The sequence below is a fragment of the Bolinopsis microptera genome, chromosome 4 (assembly GCF_026151205.1).
Source record: "Bolinopsis microptera isolate Bmic1 chromosome 4, MBARI_Bmic_1.0, whole genome shotgun sequence".
NCBI lineage: Eukaryota > Metazoa > Ctenophora > Tentaculata > Lobata > Bolinopsidae > Bolinopsis > Bolinopsis microptera.
This window is the reverse complement of record NC_087075.1, coordinates 3,287,115-3,306,386: the sequence shown is the minus strand read 5'-3', so window position 1 is coordinate 3,306,386 and position 19,272 is coordinate 3,287,115. Positions and strand designations below refer to the sequence as shown.

The 19,272-nt window shown below is 37.2% G+C and overlaps 1 protein-coding gene across 1 annotated transcript in view; it reads right to left on the bottom strand.

Annotated features, from left to right (window-relative positions):
• LOC134814363 (hemicentin-1-like) overlaps positions 1–19,272 on the bottom strand; it is a 37,619-nt gene that overhangs the window by 2,969 nt on the left and 15,378 nt on the right. Inside the window, exons 26-47 of the mRNA XM_063822461.1 lie at positions 17,982–18,066; positions 17,646–17,788; positions 17,017–17,197; positions 16,417–16,516; positions 15,740–15,818; positions 15,229–15,349; positions 14,874–14,984; positions 14,470–14,673; positions 13,776–13,901; positions 13,176–13,364; positions 12,903–12,991; positions 12,601–12,718; positions 12,339–12,410; positions 12,037–12,168; positions 10,931–11,350; positions 10,519–10,583; positions 9,488–9,578; positions 8,901–8,991; positions 8,603–8,717; positions 6,881–6,986; positions 6,303–6,450; positions 5,984–6,030 (exon numbers count right to left, since the gene is read on the bottom strand). Of these exons, the coding sequence (XP_063678531.1) occupies positions 5,984–6,030; positions 6,303–6,450; positions 6,881–6,986; positions 8,603–8,717; positions 8,901–8,991; positions 9,488–9,578; positions 10,519–10,583; positions 10,931–11,350; positions 12,037–12,168; positions 12,339–12,410; positions 12,601–12,718; positions 12,903–12,991; positions 13,176–13,364; positions 13,776–13,901; positions 14,470–14,673; positions 14,874–14,984; positions 15,229–15,349; positions 15,740–15,818; positions 16,417–16,516; positions 17,017–17,197; positions 17,646–17,788; positions 17,982–18,066 (2,833 nt within the window). The remainder of the gene's footprint in view (positions 1–5,983; positions 6,031–6,302; positions 6,451–6,880; positions 6,987–8,602; positions 8,718–8,900; positions 8,992–9,487; positions 9,579–10,518; positions 10,584–10,930; positions 11,351–12,036; positions 12,169–12,338; positions 12,411–12,600; positions 12,719–12,902; positions 12,992–13,175; positions 13,365–13,775; positions 13,902–14,469; positions 14,674–14,873; positions 14,985–15,228; positions 15,350–15,739; positions 15,819–16,416; positions 16,517–17,016; positions 17,198–17,645; positions 17,789–17,981; positions 18,067–19,272) is intronic.

Genomic DNA, 19,272 nt, shown 5'->3' with positions numbered 1-19,272 from the left:
GAAAATCTTTTCAAAATTTACATACAATATAACATGTGGCGCAAAATAAAATCAAAATATAACTGATTGCGATCTCTAAAGGACAGATGTATGTAAATTTCAAAGGGAAACCAGAACGCAGTAAAATTGTAGTCGAAACCACACCGCACAAGCCTAGTCCCTGGTAAATGAAAATCAATCAAATAATATGTTGATAAAAAATCATATCCCATCAGTCCTTCTCGGAGCTTACGATCTTATTGTTCCTTACAACATGAACTCGCTGAGGCTCCAATTCCCGTTTCTGCTTAACTTCAAGAACTAACTTCCTGAAGGCAGCTCTCTGCTCGGCTGATCGGTCGGGGCTGATGTACACTGAGTCATACCCCTCCACTTCTCTTAGTTTTCTCGCTTTGCTCAACACTCGCCGCACATGATCTGAGCCGCTGAGAGTGAACTTGATAGGTTTAACGGCTGGTCCTCCATCTGATACAGTTCTCCCCATCCTACAGCAAGAAACGATTCGAGGTTTCTCATCTATGTTTTCTAGTACCTCAAGCACTCTCTTTTCCAGGATTTCTTCACTCTTTTCTGGTAGACCGTAGATGACCAGATTTTGACTACGATCCTCTTCCTCGGAGGCACGTTTCAGAGCAGCTTTCATTTTCTTAGGCGCTAGCGCCTTGCTGCATGAATTCTTCACAACTGACGACCAGGATTTGAGTTCGCTTTTCACTGTCGTCTGAATAGAGGTCAAATCTTCACTTTTCTTCTCAAGCAATTGTCCTTGCAGTTTAATCACAGTGTTCTGATCTGCAATCTTTTCGTCCTTCAGTTGGTCGATTTCATCTTGTAGTTTGGTGGCTGAAAACAACAGCGGTGAACAATAACTGTCGAGAATGTCGATAAGAGTTTCCATCCAATCACACAGTATAGCCTTGGTGATCTGAGGCTTGTTGAGCGTTTCTTTACGTAACACATTGGATTTCTGAACACCTGCCGCTTGACGCATATCGTTGAGTAGCATAATCTGAGCACCCAAAATCTGTTCAGCATACATTGATCTGAATTTGAGTGTAGAGTAATTCATCGCTATTTCATTGTCAAGATTCTCCAAGTATTTGTTAACCATGATGTACAATGTACACGCAGGGCCAGTTTAATATACACGAGTATATTATCTGCTACACAGTGAGAGCTGTTTAAACCGACGCAAAAGCAATTAACTGATAAGACAATTTTTTGACTCGATTTAAACTTACTAACAAAAAAAACTATTAGTATTAGCTTCCTCACTGTGACCACGGGTTTTTTAGTATTATATAAGTATATACTTATATAATGCAGGAATTCTAGGCAAGGAGCTTGGTTGTGGGACACACTCAACTAAGTACTTAAGTAAGATTGAGAGGCCTCAAATCAGCTTTAAAGATACAGTCATATTGAACCACATTCCACAAGTCTTGAAGATAATTGTTTAGAAATTAGTTAATTTAGAAACTTTGCATGCTTATCAAACTATTAATAAATTACGAATATGCAAAAATTTACGGTGATTCAATATCGGATGCGCATGCAACGTCCGCTTAAAGCTTTAAAGTTTGCATGCAGTGCGAAAAGTGAACATTTTGCTCATTCGTGATTTCGGACAAATTCTGCTTTGCCACGACAGTTCAATGGCATTATATATTAATTTAATTCCAACTTGAATGAGTATAATGTGTCATGTTCAGTCAGTGATCGACCGATATACTTACCTAAACACAAGGAAATGTTTTCAAAGGAAAATATTCGAAATCGTTGAAATTATCTCCTTATTAATGCTTTGAAATGAAATGAAATGAAATGAGGTATTTATATCCCGCTCAAATTATGATTAACCAACAACACAAGGAAGGTGGTTAACCATGTCAGAGCGGCTGACTGTGAGTGATGTGGGCAAAAGTGTAAAAGTGAACTATGTAAAGTATAACTCAGCATAAGGCAAAGACAAAATTAAAACATCTTTTATTGTAAACCACACTAAACTAAATAGAAGCAGAAACCATACAGTACATGTAGGTATAATAAAGGTAAGTACAGTGACATAATCAATCAAGAAAGAATCAGATCCAAGTAAGTAAGAGATCAAGGCATAAAATGGAGTGCGGTAAAAAATAAAAGCCAATGTGTCTTGCAAAGTGAAGTCTTAAATTTGATCCTTCGAACAGCTGTTGAGCAATGAAACGCAAACATAATCTTAGCAAAATGAATATATTTCTTTTATCTTCAGCATTTAATCAGTCACATAATCTGAGAATATCAATGGTTAGTTTGAAAATGTCAAAAATTCTCATCAAAAATGTAGCAAAGTCTCAAAAAATTAATTTAGCATCTCGTCAAAATGGAATAGTTTAAAATCGGAACAAAATTAATGGCATATACTATAATAATGTGGAGTCTGCAGTAGTTCATTAAATCAAAAAGACGCAATTCAAAAATTGATAGACTGCATATATAAAACAAAAATGGACGAATTAAAAATAAAAATAAAAATAAAATTCGGGACACCATGAAAAATTAGCTTCCAGAAACGGAATTCACATTGTTCAGGCCAAACGGATAAAGTGTCTTCAATTTGTTACTATAAAACTGTTCTGACTTTCTAATATTATCTGGGGATGTAGAACACAAAATATCAAAATGGAAACTTTCATTGAAATCAGATCTCTCCCTCAAATTATGAACTGAAAAAAGATGTGCCCCTAAAACATTCTCGTCATCAAAATCTCTGTGGCCCTCAACATTCCCCTTACTACTCGCCTCTAAAATCTCATAATATTTACTGCGATGACCATTCACACGTTGGCTGAGGCTGGTGACTGTTTTTCCCACGTATACGTTATTAACAGTACAAAGTTTGCACGTCGCGCCGTACACAATGTTGCGTGTCTTACAGTTACCACCTTGAGTTCTGACTGAGTGTCCATTATTGGAGACCATGGAATTGCCACTAACAAGGTGACAAGTTTGGCAGGGTCTGCCTTTCTTCTTCTCACCAGGTTTGGTGCATGGGTCAGTTGTTCTTGACTCTGAACCTAAGGCAAGCTTCTTTCTCTTGAATAAAGTGTCCTTTAAGTTAGGGGCTCGCCTGGTCACCACTTGGAGTTTAGGGATCCTCTCAGGGTTCTCACTGCTCCATGTACGGCTATTTGAGATGATGTTACTGGCCTCTTTAGCCTTTTCCTTGGTTTCCTCATAGCCCGCACCGAATGTAACAATCCATGGTGTGAAAGAAGGGGGACCCTGATCCTTTGCCTTGTACTGTAAAGTTCTTGGTATCGATCTGACATCACTGATGACCTCTCTCACCATATCAGTAGGATACGAAGACCGCTCAAAAAACAACTGAAGCTCTGCCAATCTCTCATCCAGCAAGACGCAAAGTGAAGACAATGGAAAGAAAAACATCAGAACTGATTATACAAATGATTATTTAACATTGGCTTGAAACAGTTGGTATCAGTAATACATCTCAACATCAGGGGAAGAGAGTTCCATGCAGTCGGTGCATGGCTTGAGAAACGTCTGTCATCAACTTTGGACCTTTTATTCTTTGGTACCTTGAGCATGAGATGGTCATTAGGTCTCTTCGACCTGCTCATGGTCATGGTGTTTGAGAGTTCTTTATCCACTACATCCACATCCAGTAGTGCTTTGAGGTAATCAGGTGCAGTACCGTGAACTGCTTTGTGGGTTAATAGACAAACTTTAAAGAAGATTCGTTGGTCTATAGGGAGTATGTGGGCCTTCTTATAGAAGGGAACCAAGTCCGTGGTCCTCTCTTCTATGTTATAGATGAAACGAACTGCCCCATTAAGGGTTGATCTAAGTTTTTTCAATCTGGTCTTGGGTAGATTCATGTAAAGAGAATTACAGTAGTCTAATTTAGATATGACCAGTTGTTTCACCAGCATCAATTTAATGCCTTCATCCAGGTAACGACCAATGGTTCTTAGATTCATTATTGTCCAGCTGCATTTCCTTTTGACATTATTGATCTGTCTTTCCATAATTTTAGAGTTTCATCAAATTTTACACCCAGACTCTTCCAGCTGTCTCCTTTACACTCCGTAGGCAGAATTTCAGTGCTTCCAAATTGTAGTCTGACACTGAGTTCACACTTTTTTAGAACATGGCTCTTTCCTAACACCAGTAGTTCTGTCTTTGTTTCGTTCAGTTTCATGTAGTTGTTCACCATCCATGCTTTTATCTCTGCAAGACATTTGTTTGTTCTGTCTTGGACATCAATGAACTGTACCACACGGTTTGGTTTAAATGAGATGTACAGTTGAGAATCATCTGCATAGAGCTGTATAATGTATATCAAGACCATATTTGGCCGCAATTTTCTGGAGAGCTTTGATATAAAGGATGAAAAGAATAGGCCCCAAGAGTGATCCCTGGGGAACTCCAAACAGAAGCTCCAAGAAAGATGAAAGAGTATCATCAATCTTAACACAGAAGTGTCTTTTCTCAAGGTAGGACTTTATCCATTGCAGTGCACTTCCAGTAATTCTATAGTCCTTCATAAGCTTTTCCAATAAGACTGTGTGGTCAATGGTATCAAATGCTGCACTTAAGTCGAGAAGTACAACTATAACAACATTCCCAGCTTCAATTTCTTTGTTTAGATCATCACACATTCTAACAAGTAATGTTTCACAGCTATGATTAGGGCGATATCCAGATTGGACTTTTGAGTAAAGGCTATGGTTCGTTTGATGGACATTAAGCTGGTTTAGTACAATTCTCTCTAGGATCTTAGAGAAGGCAGAAAGGTTAGACACTGGTCGATAGTTACTGAGAATATCAACATCAGCATTTTCCTTCTTCAAAGTCGGTTTGATGACTGTTTTCTTCATATCTGAGGGAAAGACTCCAGTCTTCAAGGATGAGTTCAATACATGAAGTAAAAAAGGTGTTAGTTCATCAACACAGTTTTTTAAGAGAAATGCTGGGATCGGATCCAAGCAGCAGAACTTTTTGGACATCTTTGATACCAGGTCTTTAAGTTCATCAGCTGTTATCTCCGAGAAATTATCAAAGATGCAGTCTTTATCAAGAACAGGATCTTTGTCTTTGTCTTTGTCTTTGTCTTTGTCTTTGTCTTTGTCTTTGTCTTTGTCTTTGTTTTGTCTTTGTCTTTGTCTTTGTCTTTGTCTTTGTCTTTGTCTTTGTCTTTGTCTTTGTCTTTGTCTTTGTCTTTGTCTTTGTCTTTGTCTTTGTCTTTGTCTTTGTCTTTGTCTTTGTCTTTGTCTTTGTCTTTGTCTTTGTCTTTGTCTTTGTCTTTGTCTTTGTCTTTGTCTTTGTCTTTGTCTTTGTCTTTGTCTTTGTCTTTGTCTTTGTCTTTGTCTTTGTCTTTGTCTTTGTCTTTGTCTTTGTCTTTAATTAAATGAAAATATATAATATAAATTTAATGAAAATATCAGTTTATATTTCAACTTTGTTAAGTACCCTGACATTATAATCAAAAAGAGATGATATTTGATCAAAACCCATAATTGGGTAGAGTGGACCGCTGCCAGTGTCTCTCTTTCCCAAACAAAAGAAAATGATATTAATTTGGTTGACCGTCTGCAAATGCAAAATGATACCGACAATGAAATCGGTCGCTCGCTTTTCCCATTTGGTTAAATTATCAATCAATAATTAGTAATAAGTAATTAGTAATCAGTAATTAGTAAATTAGCAATTAGTAATTAGTTATTAGTAATTAGTTATTAGTAATTAGCTATTAGTAATTAGTAATTAGTAATTAGTAATTAGTTATTAGTAATTAGTAATTAGTTATTAGTTATTAGTTATTAGTAATTAGCTATTAGTAATTAGTTTTTAGTAATTAGTTATTAGTAATTAGTTTTTAGTAATTAGTTATTAGTATTTAGCTATTAGTAATTATTTTTTAGTAATTAGTTATTATTAATTAGTTTTTAGTAATTAGCAATAAGCAGGTAAAACTCACTGGGTGTAGGGTCAATCGAAAATGACAACTCGTGATTACTTGGCGTTCTGTAAAAGAAGATGGTGGATGTAGAAGATGATAATAATTATACCTGATACTCAGCAATCAGCAGTGTTCAATATAATATCCCAGAAATTTAATATTAGGTAAGGAATGTAAACTTATGTTTGAAAAGGTCAATGCTTTTATTAATCCGACTTTCGGGTGTAAAGTACTACACTTTAACATCACGTACAAACAGACAAAACGTACAATAACCTATACTATACTAGCTTAAGCTTAGTATAGTAACAAAACTTAGTATAGTAACAAAACTTACCCTGACACCTGTATCCATGATCCGTCTAAGGTCTCTTTGTAAAATAATTCTATAGTGAGGGTGGCAGCGACAACACTTTTATCAGTCCATTCGCATTTCAATTCAGAGGGATCGTCTTTTCTAGCGTAGACAACAGGGAAGTCGTCATCTAGGGCAATACGGGATAAGTAACCTAGTAACCTAGTAACCTAGTAACCTAGTAACCTAGTAACCTAGTAACCTAGTAACCTAGTAACCTAGTAACCTAGTAACCTAGTAACCTAGTAACCTAGTAACCTAGTAACCTAGTAACCTAGTAACCTAGTAACCTAGTAACCTAGTAACCTAGTAACCTAGTAACCTAGTAACCTAGTAACCTAGTAACCTAGTAACCTAGTAACCTAGTAACCTAGTAACCTAGTAACCTAGTAACCTAGTACCCTAGTAACCTAGTAACCTAGTAACCTAGCAACCTAGCAACCTAGCAACCTAGCAACCTACTAACCAATCAGGGTATTTTAGTACACATGAAACTACCTACTCTTAAATACCTTAAAACCATAATTTGAAAATGAAATTAGAATAAAAAAGCAGCTCACATCTGAAAGTAATAGGAACGTCAGCTGACTCCGTGCTGATTGAACCGTATATAGCCACACATTTGTAGTTGCTGTTGCTACCGTCAGTGGTCGTCAAATCGTTGATCTGTAACAAACGGATATTGATGGCAAGATACGATTGTCAAACACAAGGAATTATTTTTTGTTGAAGATTTCCTGGTATTTATTTCCTGATATTTATGCTTTAACCTCCCTACAATATTTTGTCCCCTGCCTTAGGGCATGTAAACAGGGATAAATATGAAGGGACGGTCGGTAGGGAACTTTTTGTGAATTAGATAGGAAGGTAGTAACATAGTAACATAGAATTTCGCTGGATTGTACAACTTTCGTCTTGGTAGATTCCAAACACAAGGAAATTTTCCTTCTGGTTGTTAATATACTCAATGATGGGAGTATAGTGTATTGGCTATGCCCCGCTTACTAGTTTAGCTCTTTCTAGTCCCCTGCTACACGGCATGTAAACAGGGATTGGCTAGTTAGAGGCGGTCCGTGTAGGCCTTACACTGTGCTTTCAGCAATACTCATAAGTATTTCCGTGGCTGTGGTTGCAATGCGCCTAGTCTACTGGAATGATTCTTCGGAATTTCGCTGGATTGTACAACTTTCGTCTTGGTAGATTCCAAACACAAGGAAATTTTCCTTCTGGTTGTTAATATACTCAATGATGGGAGTATAGTGTATTGGCTATGCCCCGCTTACTAGTTTAGCTCTTTCTAGTACCCTGCTACACGGCATGTAAACAGGGATTGGCTAGTTAGAGGCGGTCCGTGTAGGCCTTACACTGTGCTTTCAGCAATACTCATAAGTATTTCCGTGGCTGTGGTTGCAATGCGCCTAGTCTACTGGAATGATTCTTCGGAATTTCGCTGGATTGTACAACTTTCGTCTTGGTAGATTCCAAACACAAGGAAATTTTCCTTCTGGTTGTTAATATACTCAATGATGGGAGTATAGTGTATGGCTATGCCCCGCTTACTAGTTTAGCTCTTTCTAGTCCCCTGCTACACGGCATGTAAACAGGGATTGGCTAGTTAGAGGCGGTCCGTGTAGGCCTTACACTGTGCTTTCAGCAATACTCATAGAAACATAGTAACATAGTAACATAGTAACATAGTAACATAGTAACATAGTAACATAGTAACATAGTAACATAGTAACATAGTAACATAGTAACATAGTAACATAGTAACATAGTAACATAGTAACATAGTAACCTAGTAACCTAGTAACCTAGTAACCTAGTAACCTAGTAACCTAGTAACCTAGTAACCTAGTAACCTAGTAACCTAGTCACCTAGTAACATAGTAACCTAGTAACCTAGTAACCTAGTAACCTAATAACCTAGTAACCTAGTAACCTAGTCACCTAGTAACCTAGTAACCTAGTAACCTAGTAACCTAGTAACCTAGTAACCTAATAACCTAGTAACCTAGTAACCTAGTAACCTAGTAACCTAGTAACCTAGTAACCTAGTAACCTAGTAACCTAGTAACCTAGTAACCTAGTAACCTAGAAACCTAGTAACCTGGTAACCTAGTAACCTATTAACCTAGTAACCTAGTAACCTAGTAACCTAGTAACCTAGTAACCTAGTAACCTAGTAACCTATTAACCTAGTAACCTAGTAACCTAGTAACCTATTAACCTAGTAACCTAGTAACCTAGTAACCTAGTAACCTTGTAACCTAGTAACTGACCGTAAGGATGCTAGTAGAGAGGAAGGTATCACAGCTGCACACGTCGAACTCCCTGGTTTCCACGTACTTGGAGTTGTCTACTGTTATAGCACCGTTTTTATCGTGCCACGTGAACCTGTAATCCATTTTGTTGACTATTTGTTTTACAATGGTGTATAAGATGCTCCTGCCAGGAATTACTTACTAGTATATAATTAGTAATGACTTGCTAAATAGTCTATAAATACTTGTTAACTAGTCTACAATTACTTGCTAACAAGTCTATAATTAGTTTATAATCTTGAGAAGGAACACTTACCCGGAGGCTGCAGTATCGGATCGAGCAGAACAGGAGAAAGTGGCAGTTCCTCCAACTTGACCTACTACCGCAGCTGGATCTGTTGTTATACCTGCGCAGAACAGAGTTAGCTGCGTTATCAATGTATATGTTAACAATACCAATTTAGCAATATGTAAACAATAAATATATCGAAACTTGAAAAGAAAAAACAACTTACCAACAATCACCGACTGCAGAGTTGGCTGAACAGTAGTAACCTAGTAACCTAGTAACCTAGTAACCTAGTAACGTAGTAACCTAGTAACCAAGTAACCTAGTAACCTAGTGACCTAGTAACCTAGTGACCTAGTAACCTAGTGACCTAGTAACCTAGTGACCTAGTAACCTAGTGACCTAGTAACTTAGTAACCTAGTAACCTAGTAACCTAGTAACCTAGTAACCTAGTAACCTAGTAACCTAGTAACCTAGTAACCTAGTAACCTAGTAACCTAGTAACCTAGTAACCTAGCAACCTAGTAACCTAGTAACCTAGTAACCTAGTAACCTAGTAACCTAGTAACCTAGTAACCTAGTAACCTAGTAACCTAGTAACCTAGTAACTTACCAACAATCACCAGATCTGCTGCCTGGGAAACTACAGTTCTCGAGTCGGCTGAACAGTAGTAAGATCCCAGGTCGTCATTGACAGCCGTCGACTGCAAACATTGTAATTATAGTTTACTCATAAAGTTATAAGCTTATAGATCTAGATTAGGGAGACGAGCCACGTTACATGTTACCTTAGCAACCAGTGATTCTGGGGTTTAATTAGTCAACGCTGGATGCTGATTGGTTAATGACTGTCACATGTTCATCACCTCCTCACGTCCAGTAGCCACATTCTAACGAATTAACATTATTTCAGTCGGCAGCCAGAATGAAATAATGTTACCATAGCAACCTGATTGAAGCCGGAACAGTAACCTTTCTGTACATTTTAAAAGACTTCAAGGGTGAAAGTGTTCCTCATTCGTAACGATAGTTACACATAGTACATACCTTACGAGATATATTTATGTTCGACATAATTCCGATGACCTAAATGATTCGGGAACGAAAATATAGGAATTTTTACCGAAAACCGCCACATTTCGTACTGCAAATTAGAGCATGGTATTTGAGGATTTTCTCATTATTTTACAAAAATGAAACTCAATATTTGAGAAAATTAAATACAAAGATCTTCTCTGATCAGCTGTTTCATCCTGTTTCATCCGGTATAGGAGACCGACAGTGTTTGTTTTCTGCCACTTTCACCGTCGTGGCCAATAAAGTAGTGACAGAGCTTGCTTATTTTTAATGGAACGTGTCCAAAATCATTTTTAAAGCAATTCTTGATTGAATATTAGTGTTCATTAATTGTTTGATATATCATATGTATAACTTACTATATTGATAATTTGAGAGTAAATCGATCAAGTCATAATTAAAGAAAATACGTGAAAAACAATTTCGGGAAAATAATGATGGTGACCTAAATTTTGATCCGAAAATATGATTTTTTTTTCGAAAAACCACCGACTTTCGTATACCATTTAAATATGTCTCGTAAGGTAATCATTTACACAATTGGTTAAATACTTGGTTACACCATACCTTGGTGTACTCGAGAGCTTGTACACTGTCGGTCAGAGTTTGACTCATTACGCTTGTGGGAGGATCTGTGGGAGGTTTTTAATTAGTGTAATTATTGTAAATATTGTAATTATTGTAATTATTGTAATTATTGTAATTATTGTAATTATTGTAATTATTGTAATTATTGTAATTATTGTAATTATTGTAATTATTGTATTTAGTGTAATTATTGTAATTATTGTAATTATTGTAATTATTGTAATTATTGTATTTAGTGTAATTAGTGTAGTTATTGTATTTAGTGTAATTAGTGTAGTTACTGTCATTGTCATAAATAAGATTCCTCCTAATGCCAAGAAAGTTTCTTTTAAAAGAGAAGATACACTACCCTAGTTATGATTTCATTGATAAACTCATCTTCACCACTTACCCACTATCCTATACGAATCAGAAGCGGTATCATCAGCCGCAAATTTGATTTTAGCGCTGTCATCATTATAGGTAGAACCACAGTTGGCTACACCACTGTAAGTAAGGGTCACCACCAGCTCATCATTACAATGTATGTACAGTTCCGTGTGGTCTGCCTTCTCCGTTATTCTCCACACTTTCTCCAAGTCAGTAGTGGGTGGGCTTGGGAAGGTGACCGCTGACGAGTGACACCCTGATACCTGGTAGGTAAGTGTTGCCGCGAAATTTATTTCAAGACTGCCGATCTTGGCGTCCTGACTGGTGTAGAACTCTACGTTAACCTTGTCGTTGGAACTGGGGGCTGAATCTGTTTTGATCTGTAGCTCCTTGGCTTCCAGGTCCATGGTTATAAGGCCACCCGTAGTAACAGTAGCCCAACCTGAATAGTGGATATTAGTAACAGTAGCCCAACCTGAATAGTGGATATTAGTAACAGTAGCCCAACCTGAATAGTGGATATTAGTAACAGTAGGACAACCTGAATAGTGGATATTAGTAACAGTAGCCCAACCTGAACAGTGGATATTAGTAACAGTAGCCCAACCTGAATAGTGGATATTAGTAACAGTAGCCCAACCTGAATAGTGGATATTAGTAACAGTAGCCCAACCTGAATAGTGGATATTAGTAACAGTAGCCCAACCTGAATAGTGGATATTAGTAACAGTTGCCCAACCTGAATAGTGGATATTAGTAACAGTAGCCCAACCTGAATAGTGGATATTAGTATCAGTAGCCCAACCTGAATAGTGGATATTAGTAACAGTAGGACAACCTGAATAGTGGATATTAGTAACAGTAGTTCAACCTGAATAGTGGATATTAGTAACAGCTACCCAACCTGATGTTTGTGTATTTATAATAAATCATTAATTTAGGATCCAATCGTTATATTCATTATTCAATATAATATATACCAGGCCTTTTCTAACGCTCCAGTTTTACGGGGAAACAACTTGAACCGTATCCGGCCATAAGAGACAAAACCAAAAATATCTCAAATATGTCCAAACAAGGTAAAGTAACACTAAAGGTGTACTATAAACATTGACTAAGGTTACGTACCTGAGATGAAGGAGGGGTGAGCTCTGTACATTTCCAGATTGCCGCTAGTTCCCAGACCAGCTGATATGGTACAGGACATGGTGAAGGCGGCGTCTGCCCCAACTTTAGTATAGGTCGGTACCACGCTGAACCCTGGAGTGTTGCAAATTTAGTGAAAATTATTATACTGCTGACTCTTGCTGTTGCATTATTGTCAATGTGAAGTCACAAGTTTCAATTTTCAGGAACAGATCAATATGTCATGATTTAGGATAACCAGTAGATATTGAATCTGGTTCGTGATATTATGACGTGTTACATACCTTTGATTGCTAGAGTGGTCACGGTTCCAGAAACGGTCGCTGTTCCGTAGTCCGCGACACACGTGTAGGAACCTGAAATGCGAGGTTTAGAAGCTCTAAATAAATAAAGTTTAGTCGGAGAACACCATCTACCTCAATTAATTTAAATCACTACAACTACGGTAATTACTTCAATTAATCACTTCAATTAATTATTTCAATTTCGTTATTAAACATTACATTTCATGGTCCACTAATAAATATTGTAACAGTTAATAATCACCTGCGTCACTAGTTTGGGGAGATACTATTTTGAGATAGTGGTTAGGTGCAGAAGAGGATTTTTCGTAACCAGAGTTAGCTGTAGTGTCCACAAGGATGTTGTCTTTAGACCACGTGATCTGATGAAAAGATAAGCTTAGCACGTGATAAGATAAACACGTGATAGGCTTAGCACGTGACAAGATAAACACGTGACAAGATAAACACGTGATAAGATAAACACGTGACAAGATGTTGGACTAAGTTGCCAGAACTGCTCTGTTTAGAACTGAAGGTTATTGATAACAATGAGTATGCACTTACCGAGGTGGGGGTATAAGAGAATGCACATGAGAGGGTTAGGGCAACTCCGTCATACCCGTTGAGGGTGGCTGTGGCGGCACCAGTGTTCGCTGGGCAATATTGTGTTATTAATTAAATTAATTATAGTAATAAGTACCAAAACACTATCACATCGAATTATTAAGTTGGAGATAACAACCCAGACATTGGACTGATATAATAAACACAGTGGAGTGTAAACTAATTAACCTAATGAATTAACCTAATAAATTAAACCAATAACCAGTTACCCACCGAGTATGTTGATAGAAGCCGGACTACTAGTGACTATATTACTCCCTCCAACCACAGCTAGTGAGCTGTACACTACCGCGCACTTAAAGCTCTCGTCAGTGGTGGCTGTACGTGACAAGGTCTTGGTGGCGATGAAGTTAGTTGTAGTTATCGAGCTGACTGTGTAGTCTCCCCCACTGGTCAGAGCAGCTGGTGTAGTTCGGAAATGTTATATCTTTCATGTTTTCAAGAAATATCGTTAGATTATATTTGCATTACAATTGCTATTTCTTGGTATTATATTGATTTAACTGCTTTATGGTTATAAAGACTATTATGCAGCTTGGTGTCAGGCTGTTAGTAGGTTATGTACTACAATAATTAATTATAATCATATAATTATAGAAATTATAGTTATAGAAATAGCGCCACTCCGCAATATAGCATACTTACAAATAACTATTAGGTCACACTCTCACGTGTCGTCACACACTCTCACGTGACGTCACACACTCTCACGTGACGTCACACACTCTCACGTGACGTCACACACTCTCATGTGACGTCACACACTCTCACGTGACGTCACACACACTCTCTTAAAACAAAGTTACAACTAACTAATAGGGTCGGCTGAGAGGTAGAAGTTGATATCTGCAGTGTAATCAGTAGGACTGGAGGCAGAGCAGGTGAAGGTCACTGAAACACCAGCGATTGTGTTCACGTCAGATGGCGCTGTGGTTATCTCTGAAATATGCAACTGGTTACCATGGTAACTTACCGTGTGCACCTGGTTATCACGTGCACCTTTTGTCAGATATTTTATTGAGAGATTGAGGGATTCTCAGCGTTAGTGCCACAAAACATTCATATTAGACCTATGATTAGCAGTGAAAAGATACAATTTCAGCTTTGTAAATAATGCATTTCTCCTTCGAATTTAACTCGATAGTAGCACAGGTAGAGGTTTATAAGGGGTTCATAAGGGGTTTATAATGGGGTTTAACCCATAAGGGACGACGATTTTTAAAATTCGCCCATTTTGATGCAATTTAACACACTAGGTCACTTCACAGCAAAAATGAGTTATCCAAAAAAGCTAATCTATATCGTTTACTTTAAAAGATACAACGATGAACAAAAACGACCCACTCGTCCGGGTCGCAAACGACCCATCACGTTTATGGGGGGTTTATAAGGGATTTATGACGGGTTTATGACGGGTTTATAAGAGGTTTATAACGGGTTTATAACGGGTTTATAAGGGGTTCATAACGGGTTTATAACGGGTTTATAAGGGATTTAAATATCTTACCAAGTTGGCGTATGTCGAACGTCGCTGAATAAAATGGAATGTTATTTCCAGTGAAGTAGCCCTTGCACTTGTAGGACACCGTTGGAGAGAACAAACTTGCAGAATTCAATGATACGTCATTTGCTGCTAGCAGCAGGGTTGTACTGGTTGTAGATCCACCGATCAGGTTTAGAGTGGAGATCGAAGTGCTGTCCCTGACTAAGTCTGAAAATACACCATTAATCAGTAAAATTATAAATTGAAAGGATAACACACAGAACTACATAACTATTAAATAATTAATGATTAAATAATAGTATATGCAGATTGGTTATATAAGTAGCAAAAATTGAACATAAACTAATTGCATATATTATTATGAGAAAGATTTTGTGGAAAATATAGGTGAACTAGATGGAACTTACAGGACGCGCCGCTGGAGAAGCTGGATTGCAACAAAGTGTCAAGCTCTAGGGTACAGGACACTGATATAGTAGAACCGACTGTCGTGTATAGAGTACTTGGAGGAATAAAACCTGGGTAGTTGGGGCATGTTAACACGCGCTTATATGGCCATAACGTGACATGTTACCCCAAGGTAGCAGAGTTTTTTAGGATTTACATATAACTCAGATTGGCAAATAATAGATTAACATATAATTTACATAATATTATACTTGATGAACATTGAGCATACAGTGGTGAATTCCATCCATTTACATTTTACAGTATAATAGTATAAAAACGAAGTAACCATGGTAATGATGTAACGGTACTTACGTGGGAAGCCAATGTAAGTGGCAGCCGAATCAACGGTCACCGTAGAATCGGTCGTAATAGCTCTACACTTGTAAGATCCAGAATCCGAAGCTGTGGATGACTCAAAGAATAACGTCGACACCTGGTAATTAATAAGTGGTAATCAAGTGGTAATTAAGTGGAAATTAAGTGGCAATTAAGTGGTAATTATATGGTAATTATGTGGTTATTGAGTGGCAATTAAGTGGTAATTAACTGGTATTGTTGACTTGAACAATTAGTGGGTGAATATTATAAACGTGGATCCTGGTTGAGAGCTGTGTAGCATATTTGTTTTGACACGTGACAGTGACTTTGGATTTTGATCGGTCTATGTTCGGTCAATGCTTGAATCTGATTGGTTAATTGCTGTCACGAGTGCGGAAAAGTTACACTTCCAACCAGTTTCCAGTCCTTCGTATAGACAGGAACTTTCACACAGCAGTACAACTCTTGAAAGGGTATTATAATTTTCTACAAAATGTTCACAAACCTGTTTGAGATTTTGATAGTAAGTGTTCTGTGAGCTGATCTTGCCTGCTATTTGTTCTATTTCAACATCATCCTTGTACCTGAAACAGAAATTAATTAAAATAACAAATTTGTAATTGTGAGGACGGTTGGTATTTTGATTATTTACACGTATGTGTAATTAATTATGTGATCTTTTAGTTACACGACATGTGTTATCACGTGATCTCTTAGTTTACTTTTACTAGAAACTGGTGTCACACTACCCCCCCCCCCCCCCCACCTAAGACCGTAGCTAGACGGTACGTGACGCAATCGATCACGTAACGCGTCACATCACGTTTAGCTAGAAGAAATACACCATCACGTGACTCATCGCGTGATGCGTTACGTACCGTCTAGATACGGTCTAACCGGCTGAATTACACCTTATAAATGCTTAAATGAGATTCAACCTCAAATCAATATACCTACTTGCGGCAAAGTAACCATATTTGTTTTACACGTGAATCTAGATTTTAATTTGTCGATGCTGGAAGCTGATTGGTTGATCACTGTCACAGTGTCAAATGTCAGAAACATCTGAACAGCTCCCAACCAGTATCTAAATCTATAAAGTTTTAATAAATATTAATTAATTAATATTAATTAATTAGTTTAATCAATTAAAGTTTTTAAATAATTATAATTGTACGTTACCATTTCAGGCTGTCTGTGGCGTCACCTTCATATGTACAAGTAATGGTGTAAGCCGTCCCCGGAAGTGAATAAGTATGTCCAAACAGGGACGTTGTTATTTCTGAGGAAATAACATTTACGTTGATATTTCTGAGGAAATAATATTTACGTTGTTATTTCTGAGGAAATAATATTCACGTTGATATTTCTGAAAAAATTATATTTACGTTGTTATTCCTAAAGAAATAATATTTACATTGTTATTTCTGAGGAAATAATATTTACGTTGTTATTTCGGAGGAAATAATATCTATGCTGTTATTTCTGAGGAAATAATGTTTGCGTTGTTATTTCGGAGGAAATAATATTTATGTTGTTATTTCTGTGAAATACTATTTATTCATTCATGGGAGCGTATCTCATTGATGATCGAATATTCAACCGTTTAACAATTCGCTTATTAATATTTCCAGATAGTAATTTTGAATTAGCTTGTATGATAGTAAAAACATGACAAGAAAACAATGTGATTTGTCAATTTTAGCTCTACTAATAAGTAAAGGGATAGTTCAGTGGACCGATGCTTTTTGAAATATCTAAAAATGCCGCAAAATTGCTTACCTCGCTTATACAGATAAGCTTCGGTAGAATAAGCCATGGTGGATGAAGTTACATAAATCCCTGCCACGTAAGCCGTGTATAAATCAGCTGTTACACTTGCTGTGTCTATTCGCAATTCTGAAGTCAGGGAAGCCTCTGTCGGTACAGTAATTGTGTATCCATCTACTCCACTTAAAGAGACCTGAAAAGAAGAATTTCAATCAATTAAAAAAACTTACTAAGCACTATTGTTTTGCCGTTGCTATAGTAACGTTAATATCACCGTTACTATCACCTTCACATGGTTGCTATAGTAACGTTAATATTACCGTTACTATCACCTTCACATGGTTACTATAGTAACGTTAATATCACCGTTACTATCACCTTCACATGGTTACTATAGTAACGTTACTATCACCGTTACTATCACCCTCACATGGTTACTATAGAAACGTTACTATCACCATTACTATCATCTTCACATGGTTGCTATAGTAACGTTACTATTACCGTTACTATCACCTTCACATGGTTAATGGTTAATATAGTAACGTTACTATCACCATTACTATCATCTTCACATGGTTGCTATAGTAACGTTACTATTACCGTTACTATCACCTTATTCAAGTTATTTAAAAACTTACATAATATGAGGACCCCGGAATAACACCGTACCATAGTATTGTTTTATACAATATGGAACTCAGGGAGCCGTCCACAACGGCGGTGAAGGTAACTGCAGTTCCTGATTGGACGACTGAGGTTGGGTGGGTCACAAAGCCCTTAGCTGAAGTAAAAACTGGATTAATATACAATATACATTATACATATATACATACGTCATACATTATACAAAATATTTAATATATTACATCAAATATTTTTCAAAGGAAGAACTTTATTTCTAACCTATACAATATAATATATATATATATATTATTATAACTGTTATTATTTGAAAGTGTTGAGTGTTGACTTACATGTGGGTTCCATCATAAAGGGAATCTGGACACTGTTAGCGTCATATGTTATAGTACAGATGTATGCACTGCCACTCAAATCATTCTGTGAAGATTAACGTTATATCAGGAATAATACCAATTTTTTGTTTCATGCTGATTTGAAGGCCACTTAAGCATTCGCACCAGTCAAAAAAGTTGTATATCTTTTACAGTTTTTGAAGAAAGTCGTGTTAAAGTTGATGCCGTGGTTTCAGTAAAATAATACGGATTTATACAGGGTCACCCTGTAACAGGGTGGGCCAAAAGTCAGTGGACATACGTTGGCCTTAATAGCTCGGTTACTGAGTGCCCAATTGAGATATTTTTTGTTTGACTTACAACTCCATTGCAGCGAAGTCTAACGGCCAGGTAGCGTAGTTGGTTAATCATCGGATTTGTAATCGTGAGATTGCGAGTTCGAAACCCACTGCCTGCCTAGTCGTGGGGTGAGTGTCGTCGACATTCAGCTAATGATCCTGAGTGGTCTATGCAGCCCCCCGGTCTACTCAGCCGAATATTCGAGAAATCGTGTGTGAGGGTTAAATGAGAAGCTGTCCATTGCAGCGAAGTCTCGGGCGAAGAAAGTATGGTACACACTACCTTAACCGTCACTGGCCTAATTAAATCCTTCGGCTTCCTGTAATTGGCTAGTTACACTTGTGTAACAATGTGGCTGTTGGAATACTCCGAAGTAAAATAAGTGTGAGATAACCAACACTGGTTAGAGGAATTTGTCAAATCGAAAAATATTCGATTTCATTTTTTTCATATGAAGGTTCATTTTTGCATTTATTTGATAGTTTTAATAGTCGGATCGAGCTAAATTTTATTGAATTGTGTTTGGCCACTCGAATTACGATTGTCCTGAAAAATTTAGAACTGTAGAAATTTAGATTCTCAGATGACCGAGATATGAATCATAACGAGTTTATTCATTACGTGTGATCCGGTCATGTGTTTACCTAATCACTTGATTAGGTGACCCCGTTAACCACCCCGTTAAACATTATGGAAATTGTTAAGGCGGTGCCCAATTAAGGTGTCGTGTCACGGTGTCACATAATCACCCAGTCAATTTTGTTAACGAGATACAAAAGGTGTTTTAATATTGAATGGGCGTGGTCTAAAATATTCGAATTTTCAAAGTTTGACGACGGAATCCTCGAACAATTTAGTACAGTATGCCATCTGCAAAGCAACAGCTCTCAAATATAAAACTCGGCGGAGCTATTATAAGGCCAACGTATGCCCACTTAATTTTGGCCCATCC